Source organism: Homalodisca vitripennis, chromosome 6 (genome assembly GCF_021130785.1).
Source record: "Homalodisca vitripennis isolate AUS2020 chromosome 6, UT_GWSS_2.1, whole genome shotgun sequence".
Taxonomy (NCBI): Eukaryota; Metazoa; Arthropoda; class Insecta; order Hemiptera; family Cicadellidae; genus Homalodisca; species Homalodisca vitripennis.
The window spans coordinates 11,175,214-11,195,569 of NC_060212.1; the positions used below are offsets into that span (position 1 = coordinate 11,175,214).

General features: G+C 37.0%; 1 protein-coding gene across 1 annotated transcript; it reads left to right on the forward strand.

Moving 5' to 3' along the window:
* The first annotated feature begins 19,125 nt into the window (after window positions 1–19,125).
* Window positions 19,126–19,798, forward strand: LOC124365145. The gene has a single exon (XM_046821098.1). The coding sequence runs from the start codon at window positions 19,326–19,328 to the stop codon at window positions 19,677–19,679; it is 354 nt and encodes a 117-aa protein (XP_046677054.1). The 5' UTR covers window positions 19,126–19,325; the 3' UTR covers window positions 19,680–19,798.
* The last annotated feature ends 558 nt before the right edge of the window (window positions 19,799–20,356 follow it).

Genomic DNA, 20,356 nt, shown 5'->3' on the forward strand with positions numbered 1-20,356 from the left:
TTCTTCTGATAAGGGTAATTTTGAAAACACTCTTACAGCCAAACAAAAACGGCAAATAATAAAATTAGGCCCTCATCAGCCTAAAGGGCCATTTTCAAAAGAATCAGAAGGGAGAAATAAAAATAGGGGATTTGACGTGAAATGGTATTTTCAAAAGAATAAAGAAAACCAATTGAGAATAAAACGTAATTGGTTATGCTATTCAAACATCCTCAATGTTTGATATTGTCAGCCATGCTGGCTTTTCAATATGGCCTATACTGATGTGGGATTTTCGAAAGGTACATCTGATTGGGCACATTTAGGTCGAAACATAAAAGACCATGAAGAAGATTCGCAAAGTCATGCAATTGCGTGTGAAATATACTATCGCTGGCAGTTAGGCCTAACAGTTGATAGTGAGAATCTGGAGGAGATTAAAAAGGCCACTGATTACTGGAGACAAGTTTTAAGGCGAGTGGTGGACGTCATTATTACGTTAGCTACAAACGACTTACCACTGAGAGAGCACAGATTGTGTAATGACGATGAAGATGCAACAAAATCGAAAGGAAATTTCCTTGAGATAATACTTATGCTAGCACGATATGACCAGGTCCTTGCAGATTTAATTAAGTTACCGAAACGTAGTGTTAACTACCTTAGTCCTCAGATTCAAAATTATTGTAAAATCAACCTGATCAACCTGATTTCCAAAGAGATAAAAAAAGAAATCAAGGAAGAAATGAAAAAAGCCCCTATGTGTCTATTATCTTTGATACAACTCAAGATATAGCGAAAACCGACCAGCTGAGTACAGTGTTTCGTTATATAAAGATAAAAACTGACGAAGGCCAGTACAACTAGTCATAGAAGAAGCGTTCGGGGGCTTTTTGGAAGTGGAAAGCTAGAAATCAGAACACTTATCAAATGTTGTTTTCAATATCATAGTAATATTGATAGTTATTGAAAGTGTGTTGCTTGAAACTATGGACATAATTTCTAAAAAACTTCAAAGTACCGAAGAAGACTTGGAACACGCAAAAAAAATGCTCGTAAATCTCAAAACAAAAATTAACAAACTTAGGAATGAGTGGCAAACAGTTAAAGCAGATGCAACTAAGCTTTGTTTGCAATGGAAAGTTGTACCACATTTCATTGACTCAAGAACAAAAAAGAAGACAAGAATGTTTGATGAAGTGCAAGTTGATGACCCTATTAAAGACAATGAGAAACGTTTCCGGGTTAAGGTGTTCAACCGTAGCCTTGACATAATCACAACACAGCTGACAGAGCGTTTTGAGGTTGTTACTCACATTACTATTAGTTTCCAATGTCTGAAGCCTTCTGTTTTAATTGGAGCAAGTGATGAAGAAATCTTAGAATCAAGCAAAATTTTGATATTAAACTACCAAGATGACGTCTTCCTTAACTTAGGTCCACAGCTTGTAAGGCTAAAAACTTGTTTTTTAAGTCGCGTGGAAAAATTCAAAAGTATAAGGGATCTTGCAGATACTTTAATAGTGCGTGCTCAAGTTGGTTCCAGCTTTCCAGATGTGATCAAATGCAAGTGCAGAGAGATCATTTTCAAAACTTAAACTGATAAAGATCTATTTTCGCAGCGCCATGTCCCAAGAACGTCTGAGTGCCTTAGCAACCATATCTATAGAGCGCAGCAGAGCCAGGCACATCAACTTGGACGACACAATAACACAGTTTGCTAGCATGAAGTCACGAAAGAAGATTAGTTAAGATAGTAATATGCGAGTTGGTTTTGTAACTACTTAACTACTATGTTCACGTTTTAGATAATGTGCTCAAATTTAAAACTAGGGTTTTCAATACATATTTATTAAATACTAGCGGGCCCGGCGCGCTTTGCTGCGCATTTCAATAATTTTTTGCAAAAGTTGCCCGCGGCTTCGCACGCAATTTCCCGTTGAAAACAGTACACTATATTCACTTATTCTTTTTCTATCACATTCTAAACATTGCTGAGATAATTGATAGTCGTTCCATCGTGAGCCTCTTGGGCGTATTATGAAGGTATGTACCATATTCCTGCCTCTATCTAGCTGTTACCCACGGCTTCGCACGCAAATCTTAAGAACCGAAGTCCTTATATTACTTAGTAAATTTTTTTTTTTTACTATAATAAATTTTAGATTAAATTAGTTATATCTCCGATGCCACGATTGAGCTTGCTTTGTTGTCTCGATCGAGAGAATATGTACACACGGAGTTTTGAGAACCATACTTCTGTCAAAAAAAACAACTAAGGTTGATTTTATAACATTCTTTATATTTGTAGCCAACGTAAGATAGTAATTATGATATCTGCATTACTCTTCTGATCAAGCATGAGCATGGTTTATATTAAATAAATATTGCAGTTAAAGGTGAATTTTTACGTCAAATTTGAATTGTATTATCTGGATAGTAAAGTCTATGTTTAGCAGTGATTGCAAAAACAGTTTAAACAAAATTTGTCGTTTCTCTTAAGCTTACTCTATGCTTTAAAACTATAAGTGTAATATATGTTTACAAAGAACAGCTGATTAAAAATTTGAAAAGACGTTAACATATGTTTGCTGCAATGCATTTCTTATGGGTATTTCTGTAACCAGTGGGGCGGAATCCTGAATCGGGAAAGGGATGGGCATAGCTTATAAACCTTCTCCGTGGAAAAATACATATACGTACAAATTTTCATCATGATCGGTCCAATAGTTCACGATTCCATAAAGGACAAACATACAAACATTCATTTTTATATATATAGATATTGAAATTTGTACTTTTACTCCAAACCCTATGGAATTGAATTGAGTTTTAAATACATATTGCTATACACGTAAACTAGGTCTCTTACAAGGAACAAAACTTTATAAAGAATAGTAGACTGTAAGTTATTATAAAAAATTATGTTTGGTCAAAGACGCCTTACATTGCTGATGAAATGATGGCCAAGAAAGGTTTGTTACGGTAGTGAGGTGAACTGTCGGCACTGATTGATCATGTAGGTAAAAGTTGGGGAAGGGGCGCCAGCGACTGAGTCGCTCCATGGCGCCCAAATCCTCACTACGCGACTGCACAAAACTGTAACTCGCGTTCACTATTAACATTTTGTGTTTCTGAGAGGAAAATAAAAGGTAAACTATAATGTCGAAATTTGAGTTGTAAATAAAATTGTACAAGTGTGTAAATAAACTGTTGCTAATCTAAATCCTTAGGGCTATGTTTTAAGCTACTGACTTAGCGGCCGGATGTACCGTGTACTGTACGCCATCTTGGTGTATGTATGGTGCCCTTATATTCATTATATGGACGCTTCATGAAAGTGGTTTGTAATTAATTACAGTTACTATTATTTATTGTGAAGTAAATATTGTACATGATATATTATAAATTACCATTTTCAGACAATCAGATGATTTTATTTAAGTTTGTAAGTGAGTTAATTTCGATTTATCAACTGTTTGTCTGTCTTCAATTAATTTGAGAGAAGTTGAAAAGAGATTAAAATGTAATCATTTGTAGTGACATTTTGTAACTGTATTAAGATTAGCATGAAATGTTAAGTTTTGAAGTATCAAGATTAACAGAACTTAATGTAATATATAGGGACACTATATACACGCTTTATAGAAGTGATATAATTAATAATAACTGTTGGTATTATTTATTGTAAAATAAATCTTTAAGAACATATAATTTTCAGTTTTGATGTCATTTCGAAACATGAGTGACAGTTTTATTTTTAAGGAGTATTGAAACTTGCTATATTCAAGAGATTGTGTGGTCAATTTTAAGTTTCAGTGGACATATTAAGATTTTAAGGCTGAGAGGACCAGATGGTTTATATTTAAATTTATGAATTGATTGGTAGAACAAATTAACATTTATAAATGTAGTATATATTGCCTGTAGTCAAAAGAACTGAACAATATATTTGAAGTATTAAAGATATAAGGGTTTCCATTTATACAGATCAATTGCGATTTTTTTCTTGATGTAGTTAGGGTATTATAACCCGATCTTCTCAATTTTTGAAGAACGGTGTAAGGGTGCAGCCTCTTTGGCAGAACATTGCATCATTTACATTCTTTAGGTCCACAGGAAGAGAATTATAAAAAAATTACGGCATTATAAAAACAGTGATGTTTGAAAAAAGAGGTTGCATGGGGGGAATATTTAATTTGTTGCTATTCCTGAGATAGTGTTCGGACTGTGGAATTAGTGACTCTAAAATGCCCTAGTTTTGCTTAAAAAAGACCAATGTGTGGTAAATATAGATACTAGGAAAAGTAAGGAGATTGAACTTCTTAAAGTGTGATTTGCAGGATTCTGTTTGACGGATGCCAGCAATAGCTCTCACCGCTTTCTTCTGCAAAAGAAAGACATGGTTTGTTCTGCAATTTTCAAAACCCCAAATTTCAACAGCGTATGAAAGGTAGGGATAAACCAATGCAAAATATGAAGTCAGAAGCACATCGGTGCCCGTGAAAGATGAAAGTCTACGAAGAACAAAAATACCAGTACAGACTTTACGTGCGACATGATTTACATGAAAGGAGAAGCTAAGATTCCTATCGACAATTAGGCCTAAAAACTTGACCATTTGCTCAGAATAAACCTCTGTATCGCCAACCCAAATACTCAAAGAGTCATTGCGTCTTGATGAAATCGGAAAGTCCAGCAATGTAGTTTTATCAGTATTCACGGCCAAACCATTACTCTGAAACCACTGGACTATTGAATTACACTTATAAACGTATTCATCTCCATATTGAAACGACAAGACTCATCAATTACAAGTGATGTGTCGTCAGCAAACAAACACAACAAGCCCCTCGAAAGACAACTGCTGAGGTCATTCACATACAAAATAAAGAGGAATGGTCCAAGTATGGAGCCCTGTGGCACACCCGTCTTGACAATCTGCTCATCAGAAGAGCATCTTTTCCTAGTATTTACGTCAACGTATGGAATTTCCACAACTTGTCTACGCTGACTCAAGAAAGATGAGAGCCATTGATTTGCTAAGCCACGCACACTCACTCTGTCAAGCTTTTGCAAAAGAATTCCATGCGAAACCATGTCAAATGCTTTTCTCAAATCAAAAAAGATACCAGCAGAAAACTTTCCTTCATCAAGAGCTTTAACAACTTCCAAGAGGGCTAACATTGCCTTCACAGTTGAGCCTCCCTTGACAAAGCAAAACTGTTTGTCAAACAAAACGTTATTACTCTCCAGGAAAGCCGTTAACCTTATCAAAACTGCCTTCTCAAACACCTTAGAAAATGTCGATCTAATCGAAATAGGCCTGAAATTATCAAGTTTCTCAACCAGTCCCCTTTTATGTAACGGTTTCACTATAGACAACTTTAAATGTCAGGAAAAACGCTATTTTCAAACGAAAAATTTATTAAATGAGCAAGTGGCCTAATAAAATACTCCGTACATGATTTAAGAAGCTTTGATGATATATACAGTTGATAACGAATTATCGTTCAGTACTCATATAGAAACTTGCGTGAATGCTACGAGTGGAATGATGGGCTTTATTATGAGACAAGGTGTGAATTTTAGAAACATCGGGTCTTTTATGGTGTTGTACACATCCTTGGTCAGATCGAGACTTGAAAACGCCGCCATTGTATGGAATCCTACACATTTAATTTATAATGATATGTTTGAAAGAGTGCAAAAGAAGTTTTTAAGATATTTACATTTCAAGTGTTTTAATGTTTACACGTATTTAGTTCCATACAATGAGCTGTTGGAGATGTTTGGGTTGACGAGCCTGAGCCTGAGGAGGGGGGTCTTGGACCACATTTGTGGGGCCTGGTCCGGGGTCGGGTATATGACGCGTAGGCCTACTGTTTGGGGACCCTCAGCTATCGCGTACCGAACTTTAACAGCAGAAACAAGTTTTTGTTTAATTTACCTCACTCACGCGCAGTGATGCGATCGTCTTTTCCTCTGTTGCGGATGATGAGGGGTTATAACGCAATGCTTTTGGGTGGATCCGACATTGATATTCACTTTGACAGTTTGAATATCTTTAAAGAGAAATGCATTTCATTAATTTTGTATACCAGTCCTTCATAGTATATTTATCCTTTTACAATTTCTTAAATTCAAGCTATATTTATTAAATGTTCATTTATTATCAATTTATTAATTAAAATTCCATTAATTTATTAAACTAATTTCCCGATATTGTCATCACCATATACTGTATTTGTTATTTATCTGAATGTGTATTATTTATTGTTTATTTATTTATAATAGTGCCTATGTAACGTTTAGAATAATATTTATTTATAGTTATTTTACTTATAAATATTCCAGTGATACAATGGACATGGGACTTGGACTCAAACCACTTATTTAACATTTTTATTTGTTTTATTTGTTACTGCTAATAATATAATGTAATTGGATGTACTTCCTGTTTTATAGCATGAAGATAAAATAAAATAAATAAATAAAATAAATATTGTGAAAGCCAGAAGAAGCCTTTGCTTTTATAGATCTGATGATGTCAGATACTTCCACTTCAGAAACAGGTGAAAAGAAAAATGAAGACACCCCTACAAATGATTGTTGTTGAAGAAGAGACAACGATATGGAAGATGAACTTGCATTCGACACATTAATGAAGTTCGACACATTGAACAAGTTGGAAACGTCCTTCGGATCCCTAACAATGACTCCATTACTATCCTTGATGGTTCGAAGGATATCTGCTGAAACTCTTGCCTTACCTCTATGCTCGTTCACTATGTCCCACACAGTCTTAACTTTATTTGAGGAAGTCTGCAGTAAATTTTTAACTTTAGATGACTTAGCTTCCCTCACACTAGCCCTATATTGCCTCTTCAAAGAAAGGTAGTGTTTTCTTCTCTCATCAGAAGAACTGAGGTCTTTAGTTTTATAATACCAATGCGCAACCAAATTACGTAGCTCAATTTGCTCCTGGGTTAAAGACACTTTGGCATTTGGAGAACGCCCACGAATCCGAACTCTTTTCTCAGGAAAAGCCTGAGAATGAAATAAAAACTCTATAGAGGACATAAACAAGCTCATTTTATCATCCATTGTTCTAGCTGCATAAACATCATGCCATGTTTCCCCAAGAAGATGTCTAAAAATACGAACATTATACTCTACAAATGATCGCTTAAGCATAAACTTAGGGCAACCAGGACCAGATAAACACCTGACATGTGAGATTTGTGCATGGTGGTCGGACAAGGCATTTATCTCGACAGAGCAACTGAAAATGTCTTCAGAAAGATCAGTATATACGTGATCGATTAGGGACCGGGAGTTTTTTAATTCCCTCGTAAATGAAGTTACTTTATTGCTTAAATCGTGAGATGCCATCATGGATAAAAGATTATCTACTTTTATGTCAGCAACAGAGATTAACATTGAAATCACCCACAACAACAGTTCTAACTGCTGGATTTATAATTTTTTGAAGGAAATCGGATAAACATTCATAAAACATCTCATGTTCTTGCACTGACGCCGAAAGAGGTTTCGGCTTATAAGCGGTAACAACAAGAAGAGAAAACTGTCTGAATTGAAAAATCGCTGCCGCAAGCTCACACCTACCCTCCTGAAAAAATCGGGAGACATCTAAAACATTGTGTTTTATTGAAGATTTACTAAAAAATGCAAACACCTCCCTTTTGGTAAATTGTCCTACAAAAAGCTGTAACACCAGTGTAACCATTCAGTGACAAAACCTCAAACTCAAAATCTCTCAGGTGGTGTTCAGATAAACAAATTATATCTACATTTTCGGCGTCAATAAAAAGTTGAAAATTATCAATCTTGTTATTTAGACCCTGAACATTTTTATGAAGAATCTTTACAGTATCAGGCGGGCTATCTAGATGTCCAAGATTTGCCACTGCAGAGTCCCTGGGGGGACCACTCATAAAAAATCTGTGCAAGGGGTCAACACCTCTTCAAAACCCTCAGACCGCTGCAATGCCGCAATGAAAACAGACTCAAAAAGCGTATCTAGATGAGTTATACCTCCTATTGAGGTGTCGTCCGTCTCGGGCCAGGTCACGCCTCCCTACAGAGCAGTTAGCCTCCACATAAGTGACTCCAAAGTTACTACACATCACCTCAATTTGTTCATTAAAGTGAAAAAGGGCCTTGTATGAAATGTCAGTTCTAGTCAGTACACTGTTTACAAAAACTTTGGAATTTGGAAACTGAGTCCTTACAGTGTACAGCAAATCCGCCATGCTGTGAAGTGCTTGACGTTTACCATGGCCGCCATTGTAGCCAGGCCCCCCCCTTGTAGCCTCGTATAAGATTGTTTGTATCCACGTGTAAATAAATAACAGAGAACTGCCTGTTAACTAGCTTCAATAAGTTCTGCTTCATATCATTAATTTTAGCCCCAGGACAACACTCGACATGACCCCCTTTTTGTTGAGTTTTTTTACATGCATGTCTTATGATTGAATCTCCAATCAATAAAACATTCTTAAAATTCAGGCTGTCGCCAATTGAAAGCTCTGAACAAGCAGATTGTGTTGAGGTTTGACCAGAAACAGAGGGGACGGGCAGTAAGGCATCCATCTCCCCCTCCCCATCCACAGACTCAAACAGTTCAGCCATAAGATCGGGAGAACCAACATACCTCTCCCCAGACAGCACCTCCCCCTCCAGTCTTACAATTTCACTATTTAAATATTTAATGTTAGCTTCCAACACCTGTATGGTGGTCAGAAATCTGCCACGTTCTGCCTCCATGTCAGAAATCTTGACCTCCAGTTCCGAAATTACAGTGTTTGTGTTGTGAGTGATATCAGACACAAAACACTCCCCTGATATGTACCACAAATACAGCCAGTTTCTACACTATTCACTTGGTCCCGTAAAATAACATTTTATTGCTTACAAAGACTGTTTTTCTTGGAGACTTTTTATTTCAAGGTCACAGTAATCTTCTATAGCATCACACTTACTACATGTGTTCCTATAACTAGAGTTAAGATCTGTAAACTTAGTCTCTACAGTTTGTAATTGATAACAAAGACCTTCATTTTCAATTTTTAGATCCCTACCGAGCTCTTCTGTAGAGTCCAGTTTGGCCATAATGGCAGATATGTGAGGTACAAGCTTTTCAACAATGTCATTACCAAAAGTGCTCCCTACTTTTTTAAGTTCAGAGCAGAAATTAGAAGCCAGTTCAATTACTTCATCATTTAAATGGTACAAACCATCAGTGCAATTAAGCATACCACTACCTCTAGTTACTGGTGGCATGTTGTAAGTCATTAATAAAATTATGGTCGCTAATTAGTTATACAATCATATTTACAGCACAAATATTTACAGAAAATCAGTAATGTATACAAGAAATAAGCACACGTTAAATTAAAGCTGATTTACTACACTTAAAAACAAGTAACCCTTAACAATACAATAAAAGCAGCTTATTAATCAAGAGCAGTTAGTCCAAGCGATGCACCGAACACAGAAGCCGTGAAAAACAACAAACAGTCAGTAATATTGAGTAAACACAAACTGCAGAGCAGTAGGGTGCCAAAACTGCAGGATAAGGCCGTTCAAACGCCCTCAAACAAGAATCTGCAAGGCCTGCAATGCAGGAGAGTGTTTTTATTGCAGTAAAAAAACGAAGGCGCACCAACATACACTCCCAGCGGTCAGTTAGAGCCGATCCGGTCTGGTAGTGTTAGTCACAGGCGGGATATTTGCTGCGGCGAGCAGTGGTTGGCAGCGGCGCACACTGCCTGCGCTGATGATAATAACGCTGCCTGTAATGAACTTGCATTGGCCAACGTGTAGTGATGGAAATTACGGTTACTTTGACGTAATAGGTTCCAACGTTACGTGACGGAGCCGTAATAGGTTCCAGTAGCCTATTATTTTTGTCACTATTACGGGACAGCTCCGGCTCCACGCCTGGCGCTGTGGCTCCGCTCGCGCTCGGCCGGTCTGTCACTGTCACCATATTATTTAATGGTGACAGTTACGTTACAGCCGTAGCTCTCGTAACTTCAGCAAACACCCGTCACCGCAAACACTGATAATTCAACTTAATTTTTGAAATTACAGGTTAGAGTTGCAATACTAAAACATATTATTATTCGTAATTCTAAATTGCTTATGAACTAGTGTGTCATTTAAAATTTACTTAAGTTAAGTTACTATTAAGTCTTAAACCAGGGCTATAAAGTTGATAAGCCAATACCTTTTAGAATGTAATTTATGAGATACAACGTATTGAAAAAATATACAAAGTATATTACAACTACAATATGCAAGTAAAAATATACAACTAAAAAAACTTGTACTAAAAATATGTCGGCATTATAAAACAACAGCTCTTAACACAGTTTGCCTGACATATAATAAGAAAACTAAACTAAGAACAACTAAAAAAACTTATTGCACTAAATATCTGTTAGCATTTAAAAACAACAGTTGTTCACATCGTTTCCCTGATAATCTGGTACGTCGTTCTGTAATTATGTATCCTGCTTTTGAGAATAATCTCTCACAGGGGACCGATGTTGCCACTGCACAAAAATGTTTTTTTACAAACTTGTGACAACAGAGGGTAAAAAAACTTCATTTTGTTTCCCACCACAGTAGTGGGTTTTCTGAGCGTCCGATGCATTCCTCGTCTAAATAACGGTTCATTTCAACAATTGCAGCAGATGTCTTTGAAACCTGAAAATACAATGAATTATTGTAAGTGGATAATAAAGTGTTTTAACACGTAATTGAATATGACAGCAGATGCCTTTAACCCTGAAAATACAATTATTTTAAGTGGATAATAAAGTGTTTTTTTAAACCCAATTTAATATATGGTTTACAGATTAATATATTTTAACGTACCTGACGGTTTCTTGGATGCTATCATCTTATCAAGGTCTGCCCAGATAGAAAACTTTGCCTGTTTTTGTAAGAGGCTGATTTCCATCGTCTTTTTCCTGACTTCCACTGACAGACGTCACAGAAGTGCTTGTCTTCTTGCTCCATATGGCTGACATGAGCTCAGTGCAGTAGGTTTTTATGGATCCAGCTGATTTTTCATCTGAAAATACTGCAAGCTTGAAACGTGGATCTAACAACGTCGCCAAAGCTATAGTCTTGCTGTTTTCAATGTTAGAAAATCTGGTTTTTAGTCCTTTGAGCAATTCATCAACTACACGTTTGGAGACTTCGCTTAGGGTTTCTTTTCTCATTTTATTGCAGACAGAAACTAGTCCATTGATAAATCCAATCACTTGGCTAGCTGTAAGGTAATTTTCCCCAGAGATATTTCTGGTTACTTCTTCAAATGGTTCCAGAACCATTACCAATTCGGAGCAAGTCTTCCATTCATCTTCGGTGAGCACTGGAATTTCTTTATTGATTAAAGCCACTGTCGTTTTAACAGCATCCTTCAACTCTGAAAATTCTTTGCAACATATAAAATGTTGAGTTCCATCTTGTAGCTACTTGTAGAAACTAGTTTTTTGGGTTCCAGTCCCAAATTTTTCTGTACTTCCCTTAGCTTCTCTGTAGCACTAGTGCTTCTTTTAAAAATGAGAAACTATAGCTTTTATGCGATCTGTTAAGCTCTGACAAACCTTCAATGCATCCTGCAAAATTAAATTAATTGTATGGGCGAAACATCCGAAGTGTTTTAGTTTTAGTTCATTAGTTATAGCCCCTACAATATTACTGGCATTGTCAGAGACAATGATCATGATTTTGCCTTCAAGGTGAAATTTTTTTTACAATTTTGTCTATTTCTACCGCCAAGTTTACACTTGTATGAGAAGATCTGATGACAGAACACTCAAGTAAAATTGATTTTAATTCAAAATCGTTAGAAATGTGGTGGGAAGTTAGAGCCATATAACTCTCTGTGTTTGAAGAGGTCCAAGTGTCAGTTGTCAAAGTAACATTTGATACTGTTAGCATTTCTTGTCGAACAGCATTCAAACACATCTCATATTCTGCTGGTATCATAGAAGATGAAATGGTTTTTCTGTTTGGCAGAACATAGTTTGGATTTAGACCATTGACGAACTTTTTAAAACCTTCGTCCTCTACTACTGAAAAGGGTTGGTAATCTTGAAACAAACACATTTAAGAGGAGCTTGTCTAGTTTCTTCTTTTGGGTTTCACTAATTTTTTTTCTGCTGAGGTATGAAGGACCTAATGCTTGGTTGGTTATTTGGTACAATATTACACATTGAACTATTAGTGGCAATGTTGTCAGAATTTACATTCTGCATGGCAATGTTGGTGTTCGATGTAGTCCTGTTTAAAAGTAGAGGCCAAAGAAGGAACAGCAAGGGGTTCAACCACATTTGATACCGGTAAGTGTTTCCCTCCTGGCGGTGGCAAAGCAACAGTGGTATGTTTTCTTTCTAAATGCTTTCTAAGGTTAGAAACTGTAGTTTTAAAACTTGCCAATTGACCACATAAATCGCATCTAGCAATTTTACTTACGGGATCCGTTAGTTGTGAAGTAAGACCACAAATAACTAGTCTTCTGTTTTCTGTTCATTTTGTTTCACACACCAGTCACACAAAATTAAAAGATATTAACTACAAAAACTGAGTGAAACTATTAAACACAATTTTTATTAATGTATAAAACTAGTGGGAAAAAGTCCAAAACACTACTATTAAACTATTAATACGGTTAGAACTGTCAATAACCAACTTGAAATGCACAAACATCGATAGTAGCCCTCAGAGTCAGAACGCAAGTGCATTGAAGTTTTCGTGTCATAACACGACACGAGATGGTCTGTGAATCACGTGTGAATGACGTGACAAAACTCAAATATAGTGACAGCGGTAACGTAACGAATCCAGTGTCAGTGACACACCGTTCGTTCCGTATTACTCGTAGTTTTTGTAATAGGGTGATGGGTAGAAGTGACAGATCCAGACTGTTTCTCAGATAGCCGTTTACTAAGTAACTGTTATGTTTACGTGACAAAAATAATAGGGTGTTTGTTGTAACCTATTACAACGGTGACGGCTACTACGTGGTAATAGTGTTATTAAATCCTATTACGTTCTGTAACGACCATCACTACCAACGTGTTCAGTTGGGTTAGCTACTGGCTCATACATTCAGTTACTCACAGTAAACTGTCCCCGCTGATGTACGGAGCTAATACATCTGGCTTCAATGAAACTCCGACACACCCGGCCGAAAATAATCACTGCCAAATAACGACAATACAATACAAAATCAACGCAGCGAAATAACCCTTTTCAAGCTTCTGCAGACTAGGTCTGCCACTGTTTAATTAAGTCTTTAACTAAAATGGCACTATCTCCGCGAGCCGTGTTGTCAGGATGATTGGCGAGAAACCATAGTAGTCAGCAGATTAAGAAACGTACTAATCTGTTCTGATACTTGATACTTACTTACTTGATACTTGGTAGCTCCGTCGACGACCGGTAAAACCGGATTGACTGCGTCATTTTACAAAAACTATATACAAATTAAAATCACAATACTATATACAAATTAAAATCACAAAACTATATACAAATCACAATGGCGGTGGATGCAGAAAAAACCCACTGTCCAATTCTTTTAGGGAATAGATTGGCCTCTCAACCAAACAGCCCCTCTGATGTTTCTTAAACTTCCCAAGCTCAAGATTTCGCACGTACTCTGGCAGGGTGTTAAGAAGGTTAAGAGCTGAAGTAGGGAAGCTCCTCTGAGTCACAGCGAGCCTACTCGAGGCACATCCAGCTGGCAGGCCCCACGAGTACGGTGATCATGCACCTGGCTCCTTCTGTCAAATGAATCTATGTTGCCCCGTATGTAAAGGAGGGAGTCAAGGACATACTGGCCATGCACTGTGAGAATTCCCAGATGCTTAAAGATGGGCCTACAGTAATCCAGGTGGCCAGCACTGGCTATCACCCTAACAGCCTTTTTTTGTAGTAGCAGGATGTCGCCGCTAGCGGAAGAATGCCCCCAAAGGAGGAGTCCGTACATTATGAGACTGTGGAAAAGGGAGTAGTATGCCATTAGTAAAAACTCCTCAGTCGCATTTTATCTCAGTTTGCGGAGAAGGCAGACCATTCTAGACAGTTTTGAGCATACTTGGAGACGTGAGCATTCCAACTTAGTCTAGAATCCAGCCAGAACCCCAGCAGCTTTACAGCCCCCCCTCGTCTGCCCAACAGCTCCGCGCTTCAGGCTGCAAAGAAGGGTTTGGGTTTTATCTTCATTTAATTTTAACTTATTGTCTGCAAACCAACTCTTGGCAGTACGTAGCAATTCGTCAGCCTTCCTAAGTACTACATCAGGGTCACTAGCTCTTGAGATCAGGGTAGTGTCATCAGCAAATAGAAGTGTACATCCGTTTAAATACAGGTCATTTACCAGGATTAGGAACAATAAGGGCCCCAGAACGGAACTCTGTGGTACCCCGTGCTTCAATTCCCTGGCCGCCGTGCACGCACCAACAAGAGAGACGATCTGGGATCTGTTTGTGAGGTAGCTTATATAGGTAGGTAATAGTACTCAAAGCTAAAACTTGGACCCCAAGTGAGTTTAACTTCCTAAGGAGGATATCATGAGGCACAATGTCGAACGCCTTGCTAAGGTCACAGAAGGAGAGGGATGTAGTTTCGTTGGTCTCAAAAGCGTCTGAAATGCTTTCCACAAGAGAGAGTAGGGCATTTGTTGTGGAGCGGCCTCTACGGAAACCATGCTGGGCATCTAGAAGAAGGTTATTTGCTTCCAAAAAGGAGGTGAGCTTAAATTTTATTACAGTCTCAATTACCTTAGACATCGCTGGAAGAATCAAGATCGGTCGATAGTTGCACCTCTGAGCCGCACAGCCTTTCTTGTAGATTGGCACTGTTCTAGCCACCTTCAGTTTATCCGAAATTTATATGCTCAAGACAACCGTTTATTACCTGTGAAAGTGGCCTAGCAATAATGTCAATGACTCCCTTTAGAATTGAGCAGGATACGCCATAAACACCTTGGGTCCTAGAATTCTTAAATCTTGAGACAATTTTAACGATCTGATGGCTTACCACATTCCAATCGACAAGTCTTGGGCGGTCTGGATGATGATGCACTGTGGCGGCCACTGAGTTGGAAGGAACCACTGGAAGATTTGAAATTATTTCCTCCACTGAGTCAACAAAAAGTTATTAAATTCATCTAGCTCATATTCAGGTAAATCCACAGGTTTCTTGGTACGATGTATATTGATTATGTCAAAAGCGGCTTTACAAACGTTAGGGGATGACTTTATCAACTTGACATTGTGCTTCTTTTTAGCCTCACTCACCATTTTTCTATACAGCCCATTAACTCATTAACATGTAGGTTCTATAGTACTTGTCAGCCTCGTTAGGTACCTTGGCAGATTTATAGACGTCATATAGAAGTACTACATAGGACTTCAGTCTACGAAGCTCACCATCATACCAAGACCTGTCTCTAAAAACATTTGTATTCCCCCACTTTGGACATTTTTTGCCTATTTTTAGTTGAGAGAGGATAAACCAAATCAAACTTAAAAACAAAGGTTTCTATTAGAGAATCAAAAGCAGCCACTGTTGTGTTACCTGCAATCACTTCGTCCCAATTCACAGATTCTAGCTCCCTACGAAAAAGTGGCAGAAGTTCATCCTTAACTACTCTTTTCCTGAAACTGTACTTGACATGCCAAGAAGGTGAAGGTGGTGTACTTACCAGACAATTTTCAATTTTCATTGCGACGGCTGCATGATCTGCGACCATGGGATTGACCACTTCAACAGTATAGTTCCATGAATCCAGATCCGTTACAATGGTGTCCAGACAAGCGGATCCTCTCGTAGGCAGTCTGTTTGTTACAAATAACTCGAAGCTCCGAAAGAAATTGGTAAAACTTTCTTCTTCCTTAGAAGAACACTCGAAGTGAACGTTGAAGTCCCCACAAAAAATCAACCTTGAGTTCGGTCTAGGCCGAATGAGGTAGCCCAGACAACCCTCAAGCTGATCACAAAAATCATTCAGGTCGCCATCAGGAGGGCGGTACACAGACGCTACAACCAAGGACCTATTCGTCAGCTCAATGGCCGAGAGTTCAATCACTCGTACAACACAAAAAGCATCCAAGTTAATTTCTTTGTAGCTAAATTAGCTTTAATAAAGATTGCTGTTCCACCATCTTGAAAATCTTGTCGAAAGAAAGCACTTGCAAGAGTCAAATTATTAATTACTGTATAAAAATCACTTTCTTCTTTTTTTAGCTAGTGCTCAGATAAACAAAGTACATCCGGATTGGCCTCTGTGATGAACAAGGACAGTACACCCAAATTTGTCCTTAGGCACTGGACATTTAGAGAAAGGATGGTTAAATTATGATCCAAAACTGTCACAAATTTAGTAGGCCTGGTGTTTGAGACCTACTTGTCCGTTTTTTGCAGGTTGGCAATTCATTATTATGTCTTTGTTTGAAAAACTTACACCTAGCTTAAAACTAGCATTCTGTCCTTTAGACACCAATTTCTCGATATCAAATTCAATATTTGGACATGTTCTAGAAACAAAGTTTTTAACTTGATCAATAGTAGTAATTTTTCAACCTTGCCCAAATGAAACCAGGCCTTCTTAGTGCCATTTAAGCTACATGCAGGGTTAGCAGATGCAGTGCCTACCAATATAGGCCAATTGGGTCTAGAATGTTTCTTATCTATTTTTAGAGTTTCCGAATAAGAAGGTTTTGTAATTAGGCTAGCTCCACTTACATTAACCTCACCAGATTTTCCTTTGTTACACGGCTTAGCTTTCTTATGTACAACTGATTTCCACTCACTGGACATGACAGGTTCCTCAGACACTACACTCACCGTCTCTGTAGTCAATCGTTTCGCTTCAGAATTAATTAACAACATCAACATAAAGCACGTCTTTTTGTAAAACACTATTTTCCTCCAGTACATCAGACGAAGTCGTCATTTCATTTTGAGACATTCCAGTTTCGGCATTCCGAGTGTCACAATTTTTACTAGTGAATGATTTTTTTCCGACACCGATGCCAAATCATCGATTAATCAAATCTCGCCACGGTTTAGGCTTCGATAATCAGGTTAAGTAGGCTTCAATTTGGCCGTTGATCTGGTGTTTGGACGTTTTGGCCTTTCTGTGTGCTGTCGTGGCACAACTGTTTCCTCTTGGCTTGTCACATTGACATTTTCACAACATAACCTTGAATTTACAGGCACATTGTCATTATCAATATATAACCTTACATTGTTTTCTAATTTATTTACACGTTCATTTAATTGACTGTTGTCATTTACAACATACTCCTTTTACTAATCCCAAAAGTGTTCCTACCATATCGTGTAGGCCAAAATAGTCATCGGCACATATCGTATGCGAAGTGATCTTGGCAATCTTCTGTACACAGGTCTCCCACATATTATACTTCATTAAGTCTTTCAGCTGCTGCATGGCTTCAAACTCTTTATCACTTACGTTCTTGCATCCTAAATGAAACGTTAGTTTTCAAAACCCCTCACATTTAATCACTTTTTCTGTACTTTTGACACGATTTTCGCACGAACCACAAAACACATCCTCATCCACTGCCATCTTGATCCCTCAATCAGCTTGTTTAGATAAAATATTTTCAAATCGTTCAAAGGATTTTTGAATTATGTTGGACAAACTTTCAGATTCATGTATGTGTCCGTTAGATTCGCTGGAAGGAAAACTGTCATTTCTGTGACTATTCTGTACAGCTTGAGCAGAGATTATGTAGTGACTAAACTATTTTGGGAGGACTGATTTTGCTTAACATCAGTTGGGTTATTTCGTCTAGAATGATCCTGGTTGGTTTCAAAATTCTTCTTTCCAAGGAGAGGGGATTGTTTGTTTTGTATTTCTCTATACATGAGACAACCTTTTTAGTAAGCCGGATACTCACCAGAACACAAAACGCCAGAAGGGAGTACTATTGAAGGTTTATTGCAAACCTTTATATCATGATCCTGAGAACATTTAACACAACGAAATGTGTTTTGACAACATGATTTAGTATGCCCATAACGTTGGCAACGTTTACATTGAACAATTTCTTTCTTTTTATCACGTAGTTCAAATAAAACTTTAGCTTTTAGTAAATACTGAATTTAAAATATTTTTTATTACGATATCAAGGCTCAAAATCAATAGAAAAACAGAGACATTGATTTCTTTGTGACTCTATTTCTTACTTTGTAGCCGTTTACTTCGATCGCTATTTTTAGGTCTTCGATAGAAATAGAGTAATGCGTGTTCTTCAGCACAACCCTATATCCTCGTTCTTGCTTTAACTGGTAAGTATGCAATTTTTCCGGTAAGCGTCAGGAGAAGATGGAAAAGGTTTGATTCTGTCTTGATTAAGACACAGAGGAACATTTTTCATTCCTGGCAAAAATATGGGTGGTGGCTTTGAATCTTTTATTAGGTTGATAGTGACGATATCTTCATCCATCGAATTTTCTTTGTTATAGGATAGTAATTTATAGCTAATACTGAGTTGAATAGAGTCATCATTTCCTTTTCCGTTTTTACTTAAACAATGGCGCTTGAGTCCATAGTCTGGTGGAGAAGTAATATTTCTTCATTTAACTGTTGGCCAATCATCTAATTCGTTATCTCGAGGTAACTATCCATTCATTTGTACTGATTTAATTCCAATACTTTTAGAGCTCTGGCCTTCCTAAATTAGGAAATGTAATCATGGCCATGTTCATGAGCGTTCTGTTTCATAATGGAAGAAATATAAACAGATAAACGAGTTCTTGACTTTATAAAAACAAACGGAATATATCAAACCAAGGAGTGCTCACAATTGAAACTTAACTAACGCACTGACTTTACATGATAAACCCATCACGCTTTAACAAATCAAAACACAAATACATACAACATAAATCAAATAAAACTAGTAATAATATGATTTTCCAAGAGAAAAATGAACGTGTATGTCTTGATACTCTCGCAACAATAAAAATATTTTAATTCTATATGAGGCCAAACAGAACACAAATTTATTACTCCTTTGAATAAATGAATCAGCTGTATTCATTCTAGAAGGCTGGCGTGTATTATTGGTTGGTATCGTCTGCCCATTTGTAAATTTGTTGACATTGTAGCCGCTCCGCTACAAAGATTAAGGTTATGTTCGTGTTCGAATTTTGTTAGCGTTGCTGTTTGCTGTTGAGGTTATCACAATTTTGTAAAAGATACATTTTTTTAACACAAAACTTGCTATATATTTAGTATCAAATTTACCTTGTTCTGAAACACAATGCGACTAACTTGTTTTTTGAACAAGAGGGGATGGCTTCCAGAAAACAAAGTAGAATTTCAAGAGTTATTACCTCTCAAGTTAAAGAACTCTGTATCTGGTAAAGGTGAGAGATCAGCTGAAAATCCTTGTGTGCAAGAAATGATGGTTCTTTTTGCATGTTTAAAGAAGAGTGAATTCCACCAAAGTCCATGCAGTAAGGAAATAGATACTCTGAATAAATGCTACAAAACTCATCAGGTAACTGTTCAAAAGGAGAAGGAACTAATGAAAATGGGAATACTTACACCAGGTGCTAAAGATTTAAATCATCGTCAAATTGGGATGCTTTTAAAGCGGTTTCCTACAAAATGAACTGCTACAGAATTGTTTAGTTATTGTAAACTTTGTTCACTGTAGGTATGTATTGACTAGCCTACATTACATTTTGTACAGGTCGGCTTAAGTAAATTAAACTGTTATTAAAATCAAAATGTTTTTTTCTTTTTTACTCTCAAACAGCTTTTTAGATTAGAATACATTGTGTAGGTCAATTACTTTATATAGCTTAGGTTATTACTTGGTAGGGTACAATAAACGGGCCCGGTTTTTATATCGAAATTGGCAAATGATATTACTTAATCATAACCATCGATATAATTAATTAATACTGGTTAATTATTTTGAACTATTTACTTAAATAAACTATATCAACGACTGTAAACACTTTCAAATAATACACGTAGGGCAATATTTAAATTTTACATAAGTAATTTTTATTATTAAAAATGGCATTCAATCTTAGAAAACTACACGACATTGCTTTGAAAGATGATAAGACATGTTTTTCGTGGCTTCAATATGTTGGACTCGTACCGAAAAACCCATTATGTGAAATTTGTGGGAAAGAAACAACTGTAACTGTGAGAGGAGCAAATATTGTCGTCTTCAGTTTTCCTAATTTTGGTTATAATAATTAGTTTGGTTACTGTAAATATTAAATTCATATTTTAATTTAAAACATATGATTGTTATTGAGGGCTATAGATACT